At 42.1% G+C, this 27,001-nt stretch overlaps 1 protein-coding gene across 6 annotated transcripts in view; it reads left to right on the forward strand.

Moving 5' to 3' along the window:
• The window catches only part of LOC124776457 (glyoxylate reductase/hydroxypyruvate reductase), a 66,742-nt gene that overhangs the window by 10,934 nt on the left and 28,807 nt on the right, over nucleotides 1–27,001 (forward strand). For all 6 annotated transcript variants that reach the window (XR_007015623.1, XR_007015625.1, XR_007015624.1 and 3 more), the window contains 2 exons: nucleotides 3,042–3,231; nucleotides 20,230–20,564. Coding sequence is in view for 1 of the 6 variants with exons in the window: in XM_047251465.1 (XP_047107421.1) it covers nucleotides 3,042–3,231; nucleotides 20,230–20,564 (525 nt within the window). In the remaining 5 variants the exon portion in view is untranslated. The remainder of the gene's footprint in view (nucleotides 1–3,041; nucleotides 3,232–20,229; nucleotides 20,565–27,001) is intronic.

Here is a 27,001-nt window from a genome sequence, read left to right on the forward strand (position 1 = left end):
GAAGTATCTTTAACAGAATGACCTCCTCCATGCCAACCAGCACATCTTCTGAAAACATTGATTGTTTGAAAACCAACTTGGGCTTTTTCTCACATAACATTCTGAAAGCAATGGATCAAGGGAGTCAGATAGATGCAGTGTTTCTTGACTTCCAAAAGGCATTTGACTCGGTACCACACAAACACTTATAATCAAATGTACATTCATATGGGTTATCAATCGAGATTTATGACTCAGTTGAGGAATTCTTGGTGGGGAGAACAGAGCATCTCATCTTAGATGCAGTCATTGACAGATGTAGAAGCCACTTCAGGTGTGCTCCAGGCAAATGTGTTGGGACCTTTGCTGTTCATGTTTCAAACAATGTTAATAGTAACCTCAAATGTTTCACAGATGAAACAGTTATCTGTAATGAAGTACTCTGTGAGAAAAGCTGCACAAATATTCAGTCATATCTTGATAAGATTTCAGAGTGGTGCAAAGATTGGCAATTGGCTTTAGGTGTTCCGAAATGTAAAACAGTGCACTTCAAAAAATGAAAAAATATGGTATCCTATGATGACAATATTAATGTGTCAATGCTGGAATCTGTCAATGTGTATGAATACTTGAGTGTAAAAATTTGTAGGGTTGTGAAATGGAATGATCACACAGGCTCATTTGTGGATAAAGGAGGTGGCAGGCTGCAGTTTATTGGTGGAATACTTGGGAAATGCAGTCAGTCTGCAAATAAGATGGCATACAGAACATTTGTTGTGGCCCATCATAGAATATTGCTCAAATGTATGGGACCCGTACCAAATAGTACTAACAGGATATTGAATGGATACAAAGAAAAGCACCACAAATTGGTTTATTTGATGCATGGTAGAGTGTCATGAAGATCCAGAAAGAACTGAATTGGTACAAACTTGAAGAATGGTGCAAATTATCCCGTGAAATCCTATTTAGGTAGTTTCTGGAACCAGTTGTAAGTTATAAATGTAGGAATATACTATAATCTGCTCTGTATTGTTTCCATAGGAGTTGCGAAGCATGATTGCAAGTTTAGACTAATTACAGCATGTGCAGAGGTGCTTAAGCAATCATTAATTTCACACAAATGGCATGCGAAAAAACCCTGTTAACTGTTACAGTGGGATGTACCAAGGAACTTCCTTTTTTTCTCCCCCTACCAGTTTTCAGATGGAAACTGGTCCATGGAAAAGAAGAAGAATGACTTTGGGTTACATTTAAAACTTGCTTTGCTGCCTTTTGATAATTTTATGTTATTGGGCAAATGGTCAAAAATTGTTGTTGCCTAGGCCAATGACAGGTTTAATAATGAGTAATAAAGGTTTTTTTCCCCTCTAGTGTCATGGGTACGGGCATCTCCATTCTTCTCAAATTGTGATGGATTATTTGTGATGAATTTCGTTAGTGGTAATATGTGTTGTGCAATACAGTTAGAATGCGTAACTCCTTGAAGAGGTACCTACATTATGACTGAGGATGATCACCAACTATTATTCTTACTGTTCCCTATGCAATTCAGAGTGGTATGCAGAGTATAGATGTAGATGTAGATGTACAGGGTAATTCAAAAAGAATACCACAACTTTAAAAATGTGTATTTAATGAAAGAAACATAATAAAACCTTCTGTTATACATCATTACAAAGAGTAATTAAAAAGGTTTTTTCACTCAAAAACAAGTTCAGAGATGTTCAATATGGCCCCCTCCAGACACACGAGCAATATCAACCCGATACTCCAACTCGTTCCACACTCTCTATAGCATATCAGGCGTAACAGTTTGGATAGCTGCTGTTATTTCTTGTTTCAAATCATCAATGGTGGCTGGGAGAGGTGGCCGAAACACCATATCCTTAACATACCCCCATAAGAAAAAATCGCAGGGTGTAAGATCAGGGCTTCTTGGAGGCCAGTGATGAAGTGCTCTGTCGCGGGCTGCGAACAAATGCTTGCTGGATGCGTGCATTTCGAACGAAGTATGGTGTTAAACCTCCTGATAGGTGGTGTATTAAACGTTGGTATAAACACGCTGAACAACTGTCGTCGATTCACTTCTGCCGTACTCAATAACACAAAAAACTTTCTGGTGAGCGGTCGCCATCTTAGCATCAACTGACGCTGACGCCTAGTCAACAGCGCCTCAAGCGAACAAATGTACAACTAAATGAAACTTTATAGCTCCCTTAATTCGCCGACAGATAGTGCTTAGCTCTGCCTTTTGTCGTTGCAGAGTTTTAAATTCCTAAAGTTGTGGTATTCTTTTTGAATCACCCTGTAGATACTTGCAAGCCTCCTGTACTACATGTGATGCGTCTATAGTCCAGCCCATGAATGATGGCGGTTCACCCAGGTTAAGACAATGAGGGGGATTGCATTATTTCTGGTTCCAAACAAAAATTGGGGTATGCGCATACACATGCTTTGCGCCTAATGAAAATGTGTATCTCGCAAATTATGTCTTTCACTTGCTGGTGTAGGATTTTATGCTAGCAACGCCATCAGCCATGATAACTCGCAACAAATGGAATAAAAATTCATTAAATAACTCGCTATGATAGAGTATAATGCTGATATTGCACATAACACTACTGAATGCTCATTGGCTGTTAGAGAACGTCATGCGACATAAGTGCACAGAACAAACCTAAACTCGACCCGGCATTCGTGACTCCAGCTATAGCAGCAGAATCTGCTGCTGAATTGGGAAAACATGGAACCTCTTCAATGCAAGTGTTATGTTTTAATTTGTAATGTTTTTAGCAATAGAGTATGACAGATATCCGTGAACAGGAAAATGTTGAAAGGATAGCGTATTTGGGAAAATATTTATATTAAGCAGCAAATTTTTCTGGAAAACTAAGTTATTTTATTGTGGCAGTGCTGTCCTGCCAAGAAAGTTGCATTAGTCTTCACAGTTTTATCTAGTAGGAGGATTTAATCACAGTTGTTTAACCATAGAATATTCTATTCAAAATTAAAAAATAAACTTGTGTTCTCTATTAATTGCAATGCTTCGTTATTTACAGGGCCAGACTTAAAAGTTATCGGTACAATGTCTGTAGGGTACGATCATATTGATGTACATGAAGTCAAGAAGCGTGGCATCAAAATTGGGTATACTCCAGATGTTCTCACTGATGCAGTGGCTGATCTTACTGTTGCCTTACTACTTGCAACTTCCAGACGACTCTTTGAGAGCCACAATGAAATACTGAAGTAAGTTTGGAACTGAACTGTAAATATTTTGGTGCAAACAAAAAAGCAGCTGCCTTTAAATTGTATTTTTCCATTAACAGATTCTGCTTCCACATACTCTATTATTGACATTGTGTCTAATAATTTCACTCATTCCATCTTGCTGAAAGCATCACAGTAAGCTGCAACTGATCATCCATAAAAGTCCTTGGTTCTCCAGTTATTGCTAAATTATCACCCTGTTTCTTTGTCTTCCTTTGTAGTAGACCAGTCCATACACAGTTGGCAGTGATTCATTCCTCAATTTGTTTCTTTTGCATGGCCCGTGGATCATATTCATGATGTGGAACCTGTTGAAATGTTCACAAATAAGATATATTTGCTCTGTGAAAATACACGTGGCTACATAATAGTAATTTACATAACTGATTTTTGTTTTGTTTTAATCTTAATCTACAATGAAATTTAGTAAATGTAATCCAACCACGTACATCCTATCTGCTCAGAAATTCATATATGCAGTAGATGGAGTTGTCAAGCAAAAATATTTGATTTTCTAATACTTTCATTATCTGCCAGCACTTTTAATTGTGGAGGGGGTTGGTAAACATTTTTCATGGCTGTGTACTGTACTCCTTTCTGTACAAGAATAAGTTTAAGTTGTGATAGGGGTGGCATTTGTGTTCTTGATATTATATTTATTGATGCTGTTTTAAATGGTAGGGAGCTAGGTTGGTGTGTGATAAAGTGCTATATCAAATAAATTGAAACAGTTTGTTACTTTAATTTAACAATAAGATCGAACATATAAACAAAAAGAAGTTTTAGTGCTCTTTAATGATCCATTCAGACACCTTAGAAAAGCAGTTTACACCCTGTCAACTTTTCTGCTCTGGTAAACACTCAGAACAGTGAGTGCACAAGGAATAAAATATGAATACCTGTTGTAACTATCACGGTAGGCTTAAAACACAATAGAATAAAAAACACAGTAATTAACTACAAACTTTCACAGTGATTAATGTGTTTAAATACGATTTCAAAACAGTAACAATTAGTAGCTCACCTTAGTTAGCAACCAAGGTAAGCAAAATTTATAAAATAAAAAAAAATGTAGCATATGGCAAACAGCTGTGACAGTAGTCACATTAAATTACCTAAATGAACATCAGAATTTAAATATGTCTCAGGTGGCCAACGGCGTTTCAGATGAGCTACCAAAACTTGGCAAGCAGCTCTTGAGTAAAGCCTTTAGGAAATAACGCCCTGCATTGGGCTATATTTTAACATTTTTAGATTCCTTATACATATTCCATAAACAGTAAGAGGCTGCCTGAACACTCAGTCTTTTGCTACACAAAATTAAACCTGAATTTAAAATTTAGTCTTCAGACAGTAAAATAAAAAATAAAGAATATGCTAAGAAGAAAGCATCAAACAGCCACAAGTGTGAGAGGTCACAAGAATCAAAATACAAACACCAGTTAATGCCGAAGTATCATGGAACAAGTTGAAATCCAGCTAATAATGAACATGATAAATACCTCTGTCAGTGCCACTGGCCTGACATACAAATAAAATAGCTTACATATTGACAGTATCCGCTAGCCAGCTTATTGTAAGTATACTGCCAAGGCAGCCCACCGACAAATGTGAGACAGAACTAAGAAGTAACACCATTGCTTATTAAAGAACAGAACATTACCAGTTCACCCATATAGGTCAGAACCGCACAATACAGCAGCGCATTGTGTCTCAGTGACCGCCCCCTGCGGGTTCGGGGGTAAGAATAGGCCCGCGGTATTCCTGCCTGTCGTAAGAGGCGACTAAAAGGAGTCTCAACAGTTTCGGCCTTTAATGTGATGGTCCCCTGAGGGGTTTGACCACACTATTTCCAAATTTTTCCGTTAGTGCGTACCATTTGGGGAAGGACACCTTACGTGGTGCATCTTAAATCCATCTTGCCCTAAGATCTGGCACACCTGATATTTTCATGGAGTTGGACTTACATCGAGCTTCCGGCCACATCCGCTGCAGTGTGTTCCGGATAGCATCCCTTCCCTCCTTTGTGCACTTCCATCTTTGCCCTCGTGATGTACATGGATATTTCGACACCTGACATCCAGCACGGTAGCCAGTCCATTGTGGTGGGGTCGTCATGTACCCTCTTGGTGGTAGCCCCCTGACTACACAGGGATCGCACTGCTGATGCCAGAGCTGCTACCTCCTCACGTATGCCGAGGAGTAGATGCCTATCCCTTTGGGGCATTGGGACTCCCGGCAAAGGCTATCCTGCCAGGTGGTATTTGCTGCGGCTGGGTGGCGCCCTTGGGGAGAGCCCCTGGTCGGAGTGGGTGGCATCAGGGCGGATGACCCGCAATGAAGTGTGGTACATCATCTCTCGCTGGTGGGCCTCCACCAGCAGTCTCTAAGCGATCGAGGTCTAACCTCAATGGAAAGAAATTTGATCAGAGATCATTTCCCTCCCTGGCCACTCCATGGGAGGAACGTTTGTCCAAAGAAGGCAGTGGAGATTATTCACCCCGGTACCTCGTGTGTACGCGAGTAGATGGGCAATCATTTATGTCGACCAAGCCCCAGTTTTTTGTGGAGCATTTAGAGGACAAGTTCGGGGAGGTGGAGGGCTTGTCCAAAATCCGCTCTGGGTCAGTTCTCATCAAAACAGCATCCTCTGCCCAGTCACAGAGGTTGCTCACTTGCGACAGGTTGGGGGATGTTTTTGTTACCATCACTCCCCATAAGAGTTTAAACATGGTCCAGGCTATTATATCCCACAGGGATCTTCTTCTTCAGTCCGACGATGAACTACGCGCCAGTCTAGAACGACGAGGTGTTCACTTCGTCCGGCACATCCATCGGGGTCCGAGGGATAATCAGGTATCCACCGGTGCCTTCATCTTGGCCTTCGAAGGTGATGTTTTACCCGAAAAGGTCAAGGTGATGGTTTACCACTGTGATGTGAAGCCATATATCCCTCCTCCGCTGCGGTGTTTTAAATGCTGGAAGTTTGGGCACATGTCATCTCGCTGTACTTCCAGCATCACATGTCGAGATTGTGGACGTCCTTCGCATCCCAATACTCCATGTGCTCCGCCTCCCATCTGTGTTAACTGCGGAGAACACCATTCCCCCTGCTCGCCGGACTGTAGGATATTCCAGAAGGAATGAAAGATAATGGAATATAAGACCCTGGACCGCCTGACCTACACCGAGGCTAAACGGAAGTATGAGCGGCTCCATCCTGTGGCAATGACGTCCACCTACGCCGCTGCTGCAACAACGGTTCTCCCATCGTCACTTATCATTGGCTCTAAGATCTGTCAGAATCCACCGGCCCCTTGGTTGTGGGGGGCACTTCACTCCCTGTTGCTCCTGCTCCATCTTCTTCAGGAGCAACACCCCCCCCCCCCCCCCCCCCCCCAACCATCGGGGACCTACCTTCGCAAATTCCGACCAGTGGAAAAGTGGACACACGCAAGTGGCTGAAACAACCACCAGTCCCTGGTCGTAGGGCCTCACGGTCGTCGTCCGTCCCTGAGACTGACCCAGTGAAGCCCTCCAAGCCTGAACCACCAAAGGCACAGCGAGAGAAACAGAAGAAGAAGAAGAAGAAGAAGAAGAAGAAAGTCCCCAAGGCTAACGACATTGCTGTGGCACCCATCCCACCGCTTCCTGCAAGCACTGCGTCTGAGGACGAGGTGGAGATTCTGGCGTCCGCTGAGGACCTCGATCTTGCCGGTCCCTCAGACACCGTGGAAAGCACTAGCACAGGTGCTCTTTCGGAGGCAGCAGGTGACCCAGTGGCATAATCTGCCTTCCCAGTCCCGTCACGGCTTTCTCAGACATGGACAATACCATCCTCGAGTGGAACTGCAGCGGTTTCTTCCACCATCTAGCTGAGCTCCGCCACCTTATCAGCCTTCACCCTTTCTTCTGCATTGCACTTCAGCAAACCTGAAGCGAGTCTGTCCCTCTACATACAGCTTTAGAGGCTGTCTCTGTTCGGGTGTGGACACCACAGGCTGTTACTGTCTGCAGTCTTTACCTTCCACCGGATGGTGATGTCGCGCAGCATGTCCTGGCTGCACTGATAGCCCAATTGCCGCCACCTTTCTTGTTACTGGGCGACTTTAACGCCCATAACCGTCTGTGGGGTGGGTCAGTGGCAACAGGTCGGGGCGCCACTGTTGAGCATTTATTGGCGCAGCTCGATCTCTCAATTTTAAATGATGGTGCCTCCACACACTTCAGTGTGGCGCATGGCACATACTCCGCCATTGACCTATCGATCTGTAGCCCTAGCCTCTTCCTGTCTGTCCAATGGAGTGTGCATGACGACCTGTGTGGTAGTGACCATTTTCCAATCTTTCTGTCACTGTCACGGCGTCACTCTTCTGGGCGCCCCAGCAGATGGGCTATGAATAAGGCTGACTGGGACTTGTTCTCCTCCATTGCCGCTATTGAGCCTCTCTAGTGACGCCATTGATGCGGTGGTTCACTCAGTCACCACCAGCATCGTTACTGCCGCAGAATCTGCCATTCCCAGTTCTTCTGGGTCCCCTCAGCGGCGGACTGTGCCTTGGTGGTCGCCTGAGATCGCTGAGGCGATTAAAGATCGCCGGTGGGCGCTACGGCGTCACAAGCGACATCCCTGCATTGAACACCTCATCACCTTCAAACGGCTGCATGCGCGGGCCCGCCGCCTTATACCGCTCCCAGCACTCCTGCTTGCTTTGGCGGATGTGTCAACCATTGGCCTCCATGTCTCTTCATCGCAGGTCTGGACCAAGACCCGACGCCTCTATGGCTATCGGACCCCTGTCAGCGTCCCTGCGCTCTCACTGAATGGAGCAGTTTGTACAGACCCCGACGAAATTGCCAACAGCTTGGCAGAGCATTTTGCTCTTAGTTCCGCTTCTTCCAATTACCCACTGGCCTTCCACTCCATTAAAGAGCGAATGGAACGTCGGAGCCTTTCTTTTCGCACCCACCATTCTGAATCCTACAATGCTCCATTCAGTGAGTGGGAATTTCACAGCGCCCTTGCAGCTTGCCCTGATACCGCTCCTGGGCCAGATCGCATTCACTGTCAGATGCTGAAACACCTTTCAGTGGACTGCAAGCGATGCCTCCTCGACCTTTACAACCATCTCTGGGTTGAGGGTGAGTTTCCGTCGCAATAGCGGGAAAGCATTGTCATCCCAGTTTTGAAACCGGGCAAGAGCCCTTTGGAGGTGGACAGCTACCACCCCATTAGCCTCACCAACGTTCTTTGCAAGCTTCTCGAACGGATGGTGAGCCGGCACTTGAATTGGGTACTGGAGTCTCGGGGCCTTCTGGCTCCGTCTCAGGGTGGGTTCCGTAAAGGCCGCTCTGCCACCGACAATCTGGTGAGCCTGGAGTCAGCCATCCGTACTGCCTTTACCCGTCGTCAGCACCTGGTCACTGTCTTTTTTGAAGTGCGGAAGGCGTACGATACGACATGGCGTCATCACGTATTTTCTACGCTTCATGGATGGGGTCTTCGGGGCCCTCTGCCGATCTTTATCCGAAATTTTCTGTCGTATCGTACCTTCCGCGTGCAAGTCGCGGCCTCTCATAGTTCCTCCCGAGTCCAGGAGAACGGGGTACCACAGGGATCTGTCCTCAGTGTCTGCCTGTTTTTAATCACAATAAACGGGCTCACTGCAGCGGTGGGAAATTCTGTCTCTGCTTCCCTGTATGCTGACGACTTCTGCCTTTACTACAGCTCTACTGGCATTGCAGCTGTTGAACGTCAGCTACAGGGCGCTATCCGCAATGCGCAGTCTTGGGCTGTAGCGCATGGTTTTCAGTTTTCGGCTGCCAAGACCCGCGTTATGCATTTCTGCCGGCGCCGAACGGTCCATCCTGAGCCGCGGCTTTATCTTGCTGACGAACTCCTTGCTGTGGTGGAGACCCACAGGTTTTTGGGTGTAGTTTTTGATGCCCGGCTGACTTGGCTGCCTCATATTCGGCAGCTTAAACAGGCGTGTTGGTGGCATCTAAATGCTCTGAGATGCTTGAGCTACACCCGCTGGGGCACCGACCGATCTACCCTGTTACGGCTCTACCAGGCGTTAATCCAGTCCCTTCTGGATTATGGGAGCCTGACTTATGGCTCAGCATCCCCATCTGCGTTGCAGGTGCTGGACCCAATCCTCCACAGCGGGATACGCCTTGCCACTGGTGCTTTCCGTACCAGCCCTGTGGACAGCATACTAGTGGAGGCAGGTGTCCCTCCACTGCGGTTACGGCGCCAACGTTTGCTGGCCGCTTATGCTGCCCATGTTTTCAGATTGCCTGGGCATCCTAACTATCGGCTACTATTCCCAGAGTCGCACGTCCATCTTCCAGAACGTCGACCCAGGGCTGGCAGTACGATCGCGGTCCGTGTCAGAGAGCTTCTCTCCAGGGTTGGGGCCTTACTTCTTCCGCCTCCTTTCAGGGCGCCTCTGTGTACACCCCCATGGTGTGTGCCTCGCCCTCACCTTCAGCTGGAATTGGCACAGGGCCCAAAGGACTCAGTCCCTCCGGAGGCCTTCCGCCACCGCTTTCTTTCCTTCCTTGCAATGTATCAGGGCTCTGGCATTGCGTACACTGGCCGCTCGATGGTTGCTGGTCGCGTCGGTTATGCGCTTACTCTAGGGGACCATTCCGAATAACGTTCATTGCCGGCTGGCTGCAGCGTTTACACTGCTGAGCTGGTCGCCATCTTTCGTGCCTTAGAGTATATCCGCTCCTGCTCAGGTGAGTCCTTCGTGATCTGTAGCGATTCCCTGAGCGGTTTACGAGCTCTCGACCAGTGTTTCCCTCGTTCTCGTCTGGTGATGGCTATCCAGGAGTCCCTGCATACTCTTGCCCTTTGCGGCTGCTCTGTGGTCTTTGTGTGGACCCCTGGTCATGTCGGTATCCCGGGCAATGAATATGTTGACTGCCTGGCGAAAGAGGCCATCAGTAAACCATTTATGGACATTGGCCTTCCAGAGACTGATTTGCGAGCAGTTCTCCGCCGAAAAGTTTTTGCGCTTTGGGACGCTGAATGGCACGGTCGGATCACGCCCAATAAACTCCGTGCCATTAAGGAGACGACGACTGTGTGGCAGTCATCCATGCTAGCCAACCGCAGGGACTCAGTCGTCCTTTGTCGGCTCCGCATTGGCCACTCTTGGCTGACACACTGTTACTTACTGCGTTGGGAGGACCTTCCTCTGTGTCGCTGCGGGGCGGCTTTGACAGTGGCCCACATTTTGTTGGCCTGCCCCCTTTTAGCTGTGGTCAGGCAAACATTTGCGCTGCCTGATACGCTCCCTGCCCTTTTAACTGATGACCCTGCTATGGCTGGCTTAGTTTTACGTTTTATTCGGGCAGGGGGTTTTATCATTTAATTTGAGTGTTTATGTTTTATTTTATTGTTTTGTGTTGATTCTGGCCTTTGGCCTACGGTTTTAAACTGGGTTTTCAATGTGTTCTTGGTGGTTGGCTTTTCCTTTTTATTCTATGGTCGGCCAACCACCGCCATACTCCATGTGATTTTAATTTGTTATGTCTGTTCTTTGTCTGAGTTTTTCTTGTCCTGTGTTGTCTGTAATTTTTTTTTTATATATATATATATATATATATATATATATATATATATATATATATATATATATATATATATATATATATATATATGAATATAATAGAGGGAAATATTCCACGTGGGAAAAATATATCTAAAAAGAAAGATGATGAAACTTACCAAACAAAAGCGCTGGCAGGTCGATAGACACACAAACAAACACAAACATACACACAAAATTCTAGCTTTCGCAACCAATGGTTGCCTCGTCAGGAAAGAGGGAAGGAGAAGGAAAGACAAAAGGATATGGGTTTTAAGGGAGAGGGTAAGGAGTCATTCCAATCCTGGGAGCGGAAAGACTTACCTTAGGGGGAAAAAAGGACAGGTATACACTCGCACACACACACATATCCATCCACACATACACAGACACAAGCAGACATTTGTCTGCTTGTGTCTGTGTATGTGTGGATGGATATGTGTGTGTGTGTGCGAGTGTATACCTGTCCTTTTTTCCCCCTAAGGTAAGTCTTTCCGCTCCCGGGATTGGAATGACTCCTTACCCTCTCCCTTAAAACACATATCCTTTGGTCTTTCCTTCTCCTTCCCTCTTTCCTGACGAGGCAACCATTGGTTGCGAAAGCTAGAATTTTGTGTGTATGTTTGTGTTTGTTTGTGTGTCTATCGACCTGCCAGCGCTTTTGTTTGGTAAGTTTCATCATCTTTCTTGTTATATATATATATATATATATATATATATATATATATATATATATATATATAATTTTTTTTTTTACTCTGTGTGGTAGTTTTTAAGTTTTGGAACAAGGGACCGATGACCGTTGCAGTCTGGTCCCTTTAATCCCACAAACCAACCAACCTGTGTCAGTGACCAGGATGGCAGAACCTTATGGCAGAACACAGGGATTTTCTAATCTTCCATTCCTAGTCACTGTGTCCAAGCAGCAAGCAAGCAGCGACTTCAGTGTGGCTGCCCTCTTAACGATTTATATGTTGCCTCAATGCTCCAAGCGGAATCAGATGCCAAAGCCAGTCCTTCAGACATTACGTGGTGCCATCAGCAACATGTCGCCCACAAGTCGCAGTACCTCAGTGGATGCTCAACCAACCCTGTTGCCATAGCTCATGTGTGAGCCTTTATCCTTATGAAGCACTACCTTGCTGTCCTCTAACGAGATACCTGACCAGCAGTTACCAGGCAATAGGCCAAAGACATTATGACACAGCAACAGGTATTGATAACAGCTCTTGCACATCTCAAAGCTGGTTATCAGACGTAGCTTTAAGCTGATTTAAGCCTGCTCTAATCTGTTTCATGGGGGCGTGGTGGTGGACCAGGAAGCTAACTTGGGAGATCATCCTGACTGCATCGTACTGCCCCACAAAATGAGCCAACATTTTGGCAGTCACCTTCTGACTACCTGTATGCTGATACCAGACATTTTTCACAAGAACGACATCATCAATCTGCAACAAGACCAGGCACCTGGCCATGTTGTACCAGGATGCCTCTCTCCAGTGTGCAAGACAAATTTTATTCCTGGTGTCACCTCCCAATTTTTCCTAATACCCTTCAGATTGCTGTCCCCCAGAGAGGAGGTCATTGATTGACCACATGTTAGATATAGCTGAATTAACAGGAAATGCGAATAACTTGGCAGGAGTGATTCTGCGAGTTTCATCCACAGTGGTATTAAGCACAAATTTAAGCCAACTGATTGATTTCAGTTGGCCTGAGACTCGGTGTGAAAGATGATTCTGGCAGATTTCAGGTTTTGGTTAACTTGTTTCAGAAATCCTGGTTGTGGATAATAGGGACTGGTAGTCATGCGAGATGTACCTCTGTTGAAGCAGAGTTTCCTAAATTCTCGAGAAGCCTAGAGTATTGTTGCTCACCAACACCTTAGGTGCTCCAAATACTGAAAATATAACATTGAAAGCAATTAATTATTAAGAAAATAATTTAATTGGATAGGTAAAAAATCTGCTTACCAAGTGGCACCAGAACACACACATAAGATGTTGTAATTGGTGCACTTTCGGAGTCAGTGGCTCCTCCTTCAGGCAGAAGGGTTGAAGGGGAAGGAAGAGGGGTGAAAGAAAAGGATACATTGATGACATATGTACCATATGCACTCATGAGGAGGCTGACCTGTTAAAATTCCTTGAGTCTATGAATACCTTCTCCCAATTAAATTTCTCATGGTCCTGTTCCGAATCTCATGACACTTTCCTTGATGTTGAGTTCGTCCTCACTGAGGGCCAGCTACACACTTCCATCCACATTAGACCCACAAACAAACAACAGTACTTACATTTTGACAGTTGCCATCTTTTCCCTGTCAAACATTCCCTTCCATATAGCCTTGGCATCCAAAGCAAACATATTTTTTCAGATGCAGACTCTTTACAGCAATACACCACCATTCTCACCTCAGCCTTCACTGCATGTATTAACCCCACCAGCCTAGTTAGAAACCAGATTTCCTGGGCCATCACATCCAATCCTGGTACTGCTGATCCTTCCAAAAAACAACTTCGGAACACACCACTGGTGACTCAGTATTATCTTGGTCTGGAATGTGTTAATCAGCTGCTTCAAAAGGGCCATGACTTCCTAAAATCACGCCTCAAAATGAGATCCTTTCTGTCTGAATTTTTGCCCACCACACCTAGAACATTTTTCCATCACCCTCCCAATCTCCACAATATTCTTGTCAGACCCTATGCTCCTGCACCCATCTCCCTACCCTATGGCTGTTATTCCCATGATCATCCCTGCTGCAAGACTTGCCCTATGCATCCTCCTACCACCACCTATAGCAGCCCTGTAACTAGCAAAACATATACTATCAAAGGGAGAGCCACCTGTGAAATGATAGACGTCATGTACCAGCTGTTATGTAAACACTGTACAGCCTTCTACATCAGCATGACTACCACCAAATTATCAATTAGGATGAATGGGCATAGGTAGAGTGTGTGTACTGGTAACTCGCAATATTCTGTTGCAGAGCATGCTCTACAAAATGAGACGTGACCTTGGCACCTGTTTCACCACACGTGACATGTGGATTCTTACCCCAGACGCCAGTTTCTCAGAACTCTGCAGGTGGGAACCAGCGCCACAACATGTCCTTGGTTCTCACCACCCACCTGCCCTTAATTTATATTAATTTCTTCTGTCTCAGTATTTCTTCACTGTAACTACTCTTTGCTACACTCAGTTTTAGTTTTCTACATCTTTTGTTGTCTTACCCATCTATTTTTCACCCCTCACCCACCTCTTTTACGTACAATGCACTTAGCTTTTCACTCTTATTAACTCATTCATGATGTTTAAGCAGTAATCTCTGTCTGCATATTACCCAGCCTTCCACCTTTAAGCTCTCAGGTTTCCAAATCTTGTCCGATGCTGTCCCCAACAATCAGTCTTCCCTTCTCATCCCATGCGTTAAGTCTCCCCGACTCGTTGTTATGGGTGGCTTTTCACAATCTACCCCTTTCCTAGACCTCTCCAGTCCTTTTCCTTCACCCTTCTTCCTTCCCCTTCAACCTTTCTGCGTGAAGAAAGAGCCTTTGGCTCTGAAAGCTTGCCAATTACAACCATCTTTTATGTGTGTGTTCTGCCACCATTTGGTGAGTAGATTTTTTTATCTATCCGGTTAAAATACCGAAAATAGCTGCAACCCTGGTGCTGTTGGAGTTACTTGAGTGCAGCCAGACAAAATGTGTAAAGGCGTCAACCACAACCAGTACATACCCTGCTTGGTGTGAGGTAGAGGTCCCAGATAATGGATAAAAATTTTGTCCATTGGATGCCCTGCCCTACTGGAACTAAGCTCACCCATATAGGTACTGTGGTCAGGCTTAGCCTATCTTACACTCTTGACATTGCCTGACTAGCTTCCTCACATCGCTATTTGAGGTCGGGCAGATTAAATGCTCCTTAAGCTTCGTGACTTTTATAAACCACTAGATATCCCCCACATAATGAATGGTGGATGTATCCAAAAATGGGGGGAGGGGGGGGGGGGAGAACAATCAACAAAACAACCTTGGGAGACATATCTTGCATTTCTATCACAGTACGTGCCATAATAGAGCATGCCCTTGTTGAGTGAGTACCATGGCACCTCCTTACTGTACCTTATTTGTTGTTTAATGGCCCTTAACTGGACATCTGCATCCTGTTTTTCTCTCAGGTTTCTGAATAGTCCCGGAATCTCCTCTAGGACTGCGGAAACACACTCCTGCTCTTCAGTACCGTGTGGGTATTCTGCAACTTCAGGTTCGTGGTAGAACATGGGGCTAAGGGCATCAGCTGTTCAGTTATCCTCACTGTTGATGTGCCTCACTTCGAATTGAAAAGCCAAAATCCTTATTGCCCATTTAGTAACCCTTCCAGTCATATGGGGCCTAGCCAAAACACAGGTCACGGCCTGGTTATCTGTTTCCAGTCAAAATGGTTCATGCTCCAGGTAAGATTTAAATTTTTCCAGCCCGAATAGGACATCCAATGCCTTCAACTCATAAACTGAGTACTTGCTCTCAGCAGGATTGGTAAGCACATCAGGAAACTCCTCTAATACTTCCATTAACACCTGAGCCTGCTCTTTGCACAAATGAGCCACATCAAAGATAGACCCTCTTTAACATTACACACTCTTTGAGGGTAGTTGTGATTTCATAACTCATATTTCTTACCACCCTGATGTCTGAACATGAATTTCATACTAACGTAATCTTAAAATACACCACATATTTTCCAAAAAAAAAAAAAAAAAAAAAAAAAAAAAATATCTTATATCAATAAACATTTTCCCTAAGACGGGCAACAACTCCACATTAATGGGCCAACACTGCATGTGTATCATTTTCAGAGGAGGTAATTTACAGATTTGAAGGAGCCTGTTACACCACAGGTAATAAGGCAGGGATATATTACTACATGGGTCCAGCAAATTTGAAATTGAATTGTTATTCAAAGTAGCACAAAAAAAAGGTTAACTAGATATAGAAACTGCTTTCACTCCATTACAGGCCTTAAGCAGTCCCCATATGCTCGTACCATGGGCTGCCATCTTCATGGCGTCAGCTCCACTTCACCCAGTCCCATGACACTGGAGACATTTGCACCTGACTGACTGACTGCGTCAACAACATGTCATATTATCAGTTGCCCTCAGCTTCAATGCACTTGAGCAATGGGGCATTCCCTCTTACAAGCAGCTCTGACTTATACTGACTACCATCACACTTTTCATTACTAAAATGCACATTTTGGATTATTGCCACCAGTTTGTAAAGTCAGCAACATTTCAGGTTTATTAGCCAAAAGGATATGAGGCTGGTCCTAAGGAGGCATACCATCCACAACATTATTGACTGTCTCTATTTCTGGTATATGAAAGTAAAAGGCCGACGTTGCGACCCTAATTTCTTCAATATATCACAATTGGCTCCCTATGGCCTTGGACGTCAGTAAAAATATCAGCTGGCCAGCACATTCTAAATAGTACTCAACAAATTTCCATCTAGCAAGCTTCTGCAAAACCCACTTGACGACTACTCCCCATTTGTAAAAAGCGTCTGTAATAATTCTGCTTAATTTTCCCAAAGTTAAGGGATATATAATCAAAAGATGATGGAGTCGGCAACTTGCAAAGCCTCATCTTCATTCTGCAAACAAGCTATCAACCATGATAGCTCTACAATATAATCACTCATGACTATTGTCAGTTTATCAATTCAGTGCACTATTAACCAAAGCTGGTTAGGCAGTTTTTTAAATAATGTCCACCTTCCTTCATAGTTCCTACCGATCCCTCACTCCCATGCTCATAAGTAGCCTGCCTGTGAAGGGAACCTTCACCCCTACACCCCACCCCACCCCACCCCCTCCCCCTGCACTATCTTCCCAACTCAGCAAACTAGTGTCAGGCTGTAACTGACTAATTTTTCCCTGCAGTTTTTCAATGCAGCGAGTCTACTTGGCATAAGCATTCACTATACACAATGTGCTTGCTTAAATGATACAGATGTGCTTGGATCCTAAAGACCTTTGTTCAGGCAGCGGTTCAGTGCACCATGCAGTAGTAGACTTAACCATACTTCCTTCCATCCACTGGCAAGTCCCACATTGTGAGCTGGTATTGAAGCTGGTTTTTGTTTGGGTATGAAATCCCCAGCACACTTCCCCAGCCCATGGCCTACTTCACCTTTAGAACAATGTGAAACCAAAAATACATGCAGCATAAATCAAACAATGGAAAATCCAGGGTGGAATGTAACAATACTATGAAAAGCAAAGTTGCTACTCACCATATAGTGGAGATGCTGAGTTGCAGATAGGCACAACGAAAGGACTGTCACAAGCAAGCTTTCAGCCAGTACGGCCTTCATTAAAAGGCCTTTTTGATGAAGGCCTTGCTGGCCGAAACCTTATTTGTGACAGTCCTTTTGTTGTGCCTATCTGCAACTCAGCATCTCTGCTATATGGTTAGTAGCAAGTTTCCTTTCCATAATATTGATACAAGCAGATACTTAGGCAAAACAATTGTTGCCACTGTAGCATAACCACACTCTACGGGGAGTGAAATAGTAGGGAGCTTGGTGGGAGTGAAATAGTTGTGAGCTTGGTGGGTGAGTAGTAAGGTGCTGGATCAAATAAATTGACACTGTTTCAATTGGTTTAAAACATCAAAAACAACAGACAGCTTTAGCTGTCTTAATGTTCCAGGAGGACGCTTTAGAAAGGCAGTTTACACCCTATTCACTTTTGCACTCTCATAAACACTCGGAATAATGAGGGCACAAGCTATAAAACATGAAAAACAATTGTAACTATTAGCTGCTGTAAAAGCCAATAGAATAAAGAAACACAATAAATAACGAAGTACCTTCACAACAACCAGTGTATTTGAATACAATTTTAAAACAATTACAGTTAGTAGCTCGCCTTAGTTGGCAACCAAGATAAGAAAAATTTAAACAAAAAGCATTTGGCAACCAGCCGTGACAGCGTCAACTTAAATTACCTAAACAAAGAACATCGTAATTTAACTATCTGCCTTAGGTGGCCAACTAAATTTCAAATGAGTCGCCAAAACATAGCAAGCAGCTTTTGAATAGAAACCTTCAGGAAACAAGGTCTTCCATTGGGCTATTTTCTAAGATTTCAGATTATTTACAATGTCAAGACCCATAGACAGTAAGGGGCTGCCTGTAGACACCAGAAGTCTTTAAGCCCTAAAATACTACTTCAAGGAGCACACAGAATCAAACCAGAATTTAAAATACACAAAGCATATAAAATATTAAGTCTTCCGTCAACAAAACAAAAAATTATTAATACACCAAGGAGCAGTAACCAAACAGCCACCAGTGTGAGAGGTCACGAGAATCAAAATATAAATATCAGTCAACACCAAAGTAATAATAAATGTGTGCAGTACTTCTGTCAGTGCCATTGTCCTCGTGTAACTTTATATACAATGTAAACACAAATAGTGTCCAGCTCACCAGCCTACTGCATGTGTACTGACAAGGTAAACCTCTGCCATACATGTGACAGAACTTTATAAAAATTTAGCAAGCAGTAACACATTTGCTTATTAAAAGAACAGAATATTAGCACTGTGCCCACACAGGTCAGGACCACACCATATTACAGCGCAGTTGTCTCAGTAACGGGGATGGTGGAACCTTGTGGCAGAGCACAGATATTTTCCAAAATTCAACTCCGTGTCACATGATGGTTGTAAAGCAGGTACCCACCATGGTTTCCACATTGTTCCTGTATGAAATTAAGACCACCACAAGCCTCCTGACCACTAGGCAAGACAGCGAATTCAAGGATTTGGACTCCAACCCATGACCTTCTACTTACTAAGCAGGAAGCAAACAGCCACTTCCGACAGAGTAGCCGGCCTGTTAATGGTCTACACTTTTGCTTCAGTACTCCGATTGGGCTGCACTGCTGAAGCCAAGCCAATCACTCAGGTGTTACACAGAGCAGTCAGTAAAATGTCACCCACAAGTCACAGTAATGCAGTGGACCCTCAACCAGACTCCTTTATCCTCGCAAAGCACTGTGTCACTGCCCCCCTAGTGATACGCCTGAACCACCGTTACCAGGTAATGGGCCAAATATGTTATGCTAGAGGGGCAGATATTGATAAAGGCTTTGGCACAAATCAGTACTATTATTTTCAAATAATGCCTGATTTTCACAACAACCTTCATAAGAGGGTGAATGTATTGTGAGGCTTTTGTTAGTAAGCTTAATTTTTCAAACAGTTGCCTATCTGAATTTTGAGAATGGACACCAGATATGACCTCTTCAACTCTGTTTCTGTGCAATGAATACCTTGTCTCTGTGTGGAACTCCCCCCAAGAAAATTATCCCATATGACATCAAACAATGGAAGTATGCGTGATAAGCTAATTTTCTGATGCTTTCAGCACCAAAATCAGCAGTTATAAGTGCAGCAAATGTTGCCAAACTGAAGCTTTCGAGAAGATGTACAGTATGTATTTCCAGTTCAAGAGCCAATCAGTGGGTGCACCCTGGAATTTTAAGTAATAAGTTCCATATATTTCCTTTCCCCAGTGGTGTATTGTTGTTAATGATGATATACCCTGTCTTGTCCAGAATTAGGATATTGTTACCAGCCCCCTTCGTGTTGTACCCAAATAAGGACACACTAGGAATTGGCACCAGGCTTCACACTATTTTTTAATTACATATCGAGTGTCACCCAGACCATTACAAACATTATACTGAACTTAACATGCACACTTCAGTCAGTAATTTTATAATATATTACATGGGAACAAAATAGGTCCTCTGTTAATGACTTCACTGAATTGTGGTGTTGTGGAAAAATGGCAAGAGGGGGAGGGGAAAGGAGGCAGTATAGCTCATCCACCCTTATGACATGCATAGTGCATTTCTTGCAGTCAAACTGTATAAAAGCAAAAATGTGAATTACACTTCAGTTATTAACCTGTTGGGGGAAGTAAAATCGGTTCTTGACTTATTTTTTCATACATACATGTAAGTTTGTTAGACTACTTATAACATTGATTTGAAACATTGGAAGCTTTTCTAAAATGTGAAGCATTTGTAACAATTTTGGAAACACTAATAAATGCTGAATGGGAATGTGTCTGCGAAGTAAGCAGGGAATACCAGATCACTATGGTGGTCAGAGTTAGACTGATCTGTAGACCGTTAAAAAAGGGAAATAGTTACAGAGTCTCAAAATTTATTGTCTGTTTTTTATTATATTGACATCTGATATCCTTTTTTAAATATTGGCATTATTTCAATGTTGTATGTTCACAGGAAGGGATCATACACTGAAATACCATTTGGCTCTTGTTAACAGGGGCCAGTGGGGACCTTGGTCACCATTGTGGATGTGTGGACCAGCACTAAAGGGTTCTACCATAGGCATGGTTGGATATGGGCGTATTGGGCGTGCTACTGCTCGACGTTTAGTGGCGTTTGGTGTCGGTCGCACACACTACTGGGGCCGATCTGACCATGGAGATCCTGACAATATTGGTGCAAAATTCTGCCCGGAGCTAACAAATCTTCTGGCTGAAAGTGACTTTGTGGTTGTCACATGTGCCCTAACTACAGATACTCATGAAATGTTTGATGAGAAAGCTTTTGCAGTCATGAAACCTTCTGCAGTCTTTATCAATACAAGTCGTGGTGGTAAGCTTAAACACATGTTCCCTTAGCATCGTGCCCTAGAGATAAACTATCTGCTGCAAACTGATTCATTCAAAGTGTTCTGTAGATCCCATCAAGAAACCAAATCTTCAGGTTTGTGGACTGAACCAGCATAGTTACAAATTTCCAGTGGTGTGATGAATTTTGTAGTTTACGTATGGTGTTTTTGAAATTGACATCTTTTGGGAATGCACACAGTGTCTGCACAAGTGAATCAAAGCAGTTGTAAAAAATTTTTTCCTCAAGTGCCAATACTGACTTTGTGGGATGGCATGTTATTATTATTTGGTAATCTACATAAATTAGTATGCTATGAGCCTCCAATAACTAACTATAGTAATAAAAGTTGGTGCCATTTGGAACATATCATGTCGACTGTTCAGTGTTTTATTGGTGCCACCCTCAGCGCCCCCAAGTTATGACACTATAAATGCCAGGAGCAAGTGGCGTGTTGTCTGTGTGAGCAGTTGGTTAATCGATTAGTAGCAGTAATTGTACTTATATTTAAATGCTTTATGCAGAATGAGGCGTGATCAAAAATGTTTTGAACGTTATTTTTCTTCTACTCATTGTGATGTGATGTTAAGTCCCATAGTGCTCAGAGCCATTTGAACCATTTGTGATGTGATGTATTACAACAGCCTTCATTTACTTTCATGTTCCTTGTTACAAATATATACAACATTTAAAGATGACCAGCATTATAATGCCCATTCACTTACGAATTTTACTTTCATTGACATTTATACCACAGCAGCTAATCTGTGACAGTCACAAATGTCCATGAATTGTCAGCACTGGGAAACAAACAAGGAAAGCCCTATCGTGTCCCCTCACCCAGAAATGACAAGTTTATCTGCCCCTGCATCCAGCTTTGCCCCTGGGGTGACCAGCCAACTTTTTGCGCGCAAATTATAATTACTCCAGTATATTTCTGATGGAAATGTGTATTTGGAACCAGCAAAGAATAAATTTTTACCACCCGTAACTGTTGGCTATATAAACTCCATTGCTGCCAAATAAAATTATTATGCAGTTGCAGACAATGATCAGCCATGTCTGATATTAAAATCCTCCATTATAATGAATAAGAATTTAAAATTGCCACATGCCCATTTGGCAACAGTCAGATTTTAAGGGATATGTTCATGGGAGTCGAGTGCTGGCATGAGCTGTTTTGACAACAATCAGATTTTTAATGGTTTATTCATGGGAGTTGAGTCTTGGAGCTGACTGGAATAATCATTGTTGTAGCATGGCCAACAGTGGGATTCACCACTGACAAAATTTCACAGAATGACTGCCACCATGTTTGTTAGTGTAGAAAATAGCATAATGTGCTGTTCTTCAATTTTCAATGCACTAAAAGAAAGAATACTGTTGTGTACATGTCTAATTGAGTAAAGTCCACCTTAACCCTGTTGAATTTAGGTTCACCTGTCATGTGTTCTCCTACAATTTACAAAATTATGAAAATCTATCCTGGATTTTCCATTGTTTGTTCTTACAATGTACATGTCGTTTGACAGGTGTGTATTGTGGATGCAGAAATGGAAGGAACTCATTACTAATTTGATCATTTTAAGTGACTATCAAAAAAGATTCTGGGATCAGTATATTTTTTTAGTGATGGCGAATGAACCATTTCCTTTGATGTACTGACACTGCATGTCACTTGTTCGTTGTTGCCCAGAGTGGTGCAGTTTGGTGTCCATACCTGGAGCCCCACGTTGTGCCAAACCTTGTTTCTTGGTTTTGCACCACTTAACAGCATTGTAAAGGCTGTATAGTCTTTGTGTTAAAAGTAGCATCCTTGTGAAGTCGTAAATAACTAATGTGTACTGTAATACAGTAGTACTGTATAAGCACTTTCCCTGATTATACAGTGAATTATTAATTACTAGTAAGTCTTAAAATTTACATTCCGTTTCTGCATTATGTATGTTTCTCTTTATACAAAAAATTAGCATATTAAAGTGTACTGAGTGCATCAGGACTGAGTTACTTGTACAGTTCGGGCAGATTTCCAAATTATACACATTCCACTTTGATCAAGTTTTACTACATATAATTTCTGGTCAACGGACGATCAGGGATTCCTCTATAAATACTGGTGGTATATTGACACTAACTTTGTTTATCTTGAAAAACATGTTAACATGTTTTCTGTGTTGCCAGATTTATACACAGTGACAGTTGAATTACCTTTGTCAGTTTCAACTACTACAACATTGTGAGCCATTAATTTATTTGTCGCTTGATTAGCAAATTCTATCCTATCAGTTCCACTATGTTTGTCTAACTTTTGGTTATTAATTTGTTTGTTTATATTTGGAATGTAACCTGTCATAATGTTATGGTCAGCAATGTTAATGTTTGCTATATCGATTGCTGTTTTAAATTTGAGCTACTAAAAATGGAGTGGTAGAAAAATTAAATTTTATCTAAAAATTGTGTTTTAAACCTTATGTAACAAATCTGTCTCCCCATCCTTAATGTGTTGTCAGGTTGTTTACTTTGTCATAAAATTTATGTTCAGATATGATTTGTTCATGAATTTTGTTATAAATACAATTGCAAGAAAGAGCAGCTAGTTTCTTGCCATCTCATTTTTGAAGTTTCCTCATTAATGAAATCATTAGTCAAATCAAACACCCATTGAAAAACACACCCACTAAATGTCTGTGCAAAATTAAGTATGCAGTACATACTTGTTCTTTAAGAAAGCATTAAGTTTGTTTCTTGTGAAGTTCTTCACTGACCACAGTTTTTCACATTTTGACGTCATAGATTTTCCTGTTTGAGTAATGTCTTATCTTGGTGTTGATTTTATATTATTTATTTATAAATAATATATTTTGACATTTTTTATGATATATTTGTGTAGCACATGATATTAACAAAAATTTGTAGGTATTAAATATTTGCCCTGTATGTATAATGTGGTACAACAGGTGCTGGGAAATGGTCTCTGACTGAAACCAGTTGTTCAAGCAGCTTAACATGTTAGTTAGTTAGTTGGTTGGTTGGTTGCGTGTTCCATTGATCAGTCGCACAGTACGGTAGCCGTTATGATGTAGAATGTGTAAAGTGCACAAGAAATGCACATATGAAACTTGATTTTTTAATATATATACAATACAGAGTTAAAGATTAATATTTCTGTTATTTACCCCATTCCCTTCAATGGCACAAAATGCATATACTATATTTATAGATGTATTTATTCCTCTTCAAGAATTCATCTATGGTATAGAAGGAGTTGTCAAGGAGATATGATTTCAGGTTATTTTTGAAGCTATTACTGCTGTCTGTCAGACATTTTATTTCATCTGATAATTTGTCGAAAATTTTTATAGCACCATCCTTACACTATCCTTTACTCAACCTATCTTTGGCACAGAAAGGGGTAAACCTTTCTGTGCCAAAGATAGGTTGAGTAAAGGATAGTGTAAGTCTTTCTTTTTTCTAGTATTATAATCATGAATGTCACTGTTGTTTTTAAAATGATCCATGTTGTCGAGAACAAATTTCATGGCCAAGCGGTTAAAGGCGCTACAGTCTGGAACCGCGCGACCGCTACGGTCGCAGGTTCGAATCCTGCCTCGGGCATGGATGTGTGTGATGTCCTTAGGTTAGTTAGGTTTAAGTAGTTCTAAGTTCTAGGGGACTGATGACCTTAGAATTTAAGTCTCATAGTGCTCAGAGCCATTTGAACCATTTTTGAACAAATTTCATTAGCGAGTAAATGTACTGTGGGGCTGTTGTAAGAATGCTCAATCTTTTAAAATGATGCCTACAAGATGTGCGACTATGAACCCCACACATTATTCTAACCACTTTCTTTTGAGCAGTGAATACTTTTCGTCTAAATGTTGAGTTACCCCAAAATATTATAATTTGAGAACTGACCCTTTCTAGTGTCCTACAGGAAACCGTAATGATTGACGTAATCCAGGACCTAGATTTAGTAATCCACATAAATGGATTCTGGTCAGTTTCTTCGGAAAGCACATTTCAGACTTAGTCGCAAGTCTGCATAAAAAGTCATCCTCCAGTTAACTTAGCCTAATCTTATTAAGAGTGGATCTAGCTGCTTTATGAAGCTTGAGGTATTTCCACCTATGGGCCTCTGAACTGTTAGTAGGACAAGTTTGCATGTTTCCTGATTCACCGTTGTTTAACACATCAAACTGAAGGCCTGGGACTTCACATTTTTTTCATGTAGAGCCACTCCTTTTTATCTTCTTAGTGCTTCTGTAGTAGTATGATACTGGCATGTACCAGTCAAGACAATCTGTCCATTTCAGTGATTTTCAAGCCATGTTCTGGCACGCACAATATACCAGCTGACAGCCCATGTTCCATTTCATTTTCCTGCATGAATGTTAGAATTTCTTAATTTTTATTGATGATATTTTGCTGGAAGATAAAAAAAGTGTGTTCTTTAATACCATGGCTTTGTCCAAACTCTTTTTTTTAATGGCTGATGTTCAAGGGGAACATACACCTAATGTATCACTGAGTTGTTCATTTTTCGCATATTGTAGTACACCCTTGGATGTAGGAAATGCCACTGTAGTGTGATGCACTTCTCACGCGTCTTTGATAAATAGAGTTCCAAAGTTTTACGAGTGTGTTATTGTTCTTTCCCTAAGAAGTGATTCGTAGTAGTGACACAAATTTTTGGTGGAAAATAAGGCAAGAAAGAGGAAAGAAAAAGGAGACACTAAATTCAAATACAGTACAGGTATAATTTTTGACTGATGCCGTAGCTGGTTGTACCAATGTTGCTGAACAACAGTTAGCATTTTCATATGGAATTCAACACACTCACAAAACTTTGATCCTCAATTACTTTAAAAGCTCGAAAAGCACATCATACCAGAGCAGCATTTGCTACAACTAAGTATGTACTAGAAATGTGCAAAATTGGTGACCCTTGCATATATGCTTCCCTTAGTAGCTTGCAATCTTAAGCCCCTTTACTGTAGGTCTACTTCAGAACTTTTTGGGTTGTCTGGATGCTTTTGTACACAGTCCCAGAAACATTAAAGCTATTGGAGGTAGCTCAACTAAAGCTACTGAATTTGCAGCATCTCATGAAACTTTGGATTTGGAATCTTTGACTGTAATCCAGTGTACTGGTCTAGCCCTAACATTACTACTGCAAACTGGTACTTGCAGTTATGCTAAATCTTCTTGCACAACTGCTAAGTCAGCACAGAGTTTCAAGACAAGCTGCTCTATCTTTAGTATTGTGTTGTGGTATATTGACTATCACTGAATCTCCAGAACTGGCCAGCACCATTTCTCATGTGAGTTGTATTACAATAGCCTACATGAAACAATGCTGACTTTCCTCACTCTTGTTTTGCAAATCAAACTGCCTTTTCTTGGTGCTAGTTACTTTATTTATCCCATACGTGTTTCGCCTTCTCCTGTTCTAAGGCATTATTAGTGGCATCTATAACGATACAGTTTTGTTAGTGATAGAATATCAAACAGTTCACTTCATGAATTTTTGTAAAAAAAAAAAAGTAATTACTTACAATTTGCTGATCTGCTTTTTCTCACATCTGGTCTGGAGGTAGCACTACCACTTTTATCACTACCATATATTCATATCTTCGTGTTCTCGCCATCCACATGCTGTTCACTAGTGAGAAACACGGTGAACAGTGTATGGATGGCGAGCACGCAAAGATATGAATATATTACAGTGATAAAAGTGGGAGTGCGACCTCCAGACCAAATGTGAGGAAACACAGATCAGCAAATCGTAAGTAATTACTTTTTTTACAAAAAAATCATGAAGTGAACTGTTTGATATTCTATCACTAACAAAACTGTATCGTTATAGATGCCACTAATAATGCCTTAGAACAGGAGAAGGCGAAACACGTATGGGATACATAAAGTAACTAGCAGCAGGAAAAGGCAGTTTGATTTGCAAAACAAATATTTATAAGCTTGCTGCGGAGGATGGCCACATAAGCAAACTTGTTTCCTCACTCTGATTGCCATTATAATCATTTTGTGGCAGTTTAATCATTTGTCCACTTTGATAGCAAAGCTTTACTTAAGGTATTTGGTTAAAACCATTGTTCACTGAAAGATGACAGTTGAGGGATTTCTAAATCTGACTTCTTGATAAAGTAGTTATTAAATGAGAATTATTTAGGAACAATCAAACTATGTAATTTAAAAGTGACATGTAAGTTTAAGACTTTGCTTAATGAGACATTTGTTTACAAGAGAAAATGAAAATTATTGGTGAAATATTATGTTCACATTATTTGTAAGCCAATTTGTTTGATCTAAAATTTTGATTAATCAAGTTTGTATAGTAGATGAAAACATTTAATGCTACAAAATGGAACGGTTCTAGGCGCTACAGTCTGGAACCGCGTGGCCGC

Source organism: Schistocerca piceifrons, chromosome 2, assembly GCF_021461385.2.
Source record: "Schistocerca piceifrons isolate TAMUIC-IGC-003096 chromosome 2, iqSchPice1.1, whole genome shotgun sequence".
NCBI classification, from domain to species: domain Eukaryota; kingdom Metazoa; phylum Arthropoda; class Insecta; order Orthoptera; family Acrididae; genus Schistocerca; species Schistocerca piceifrons.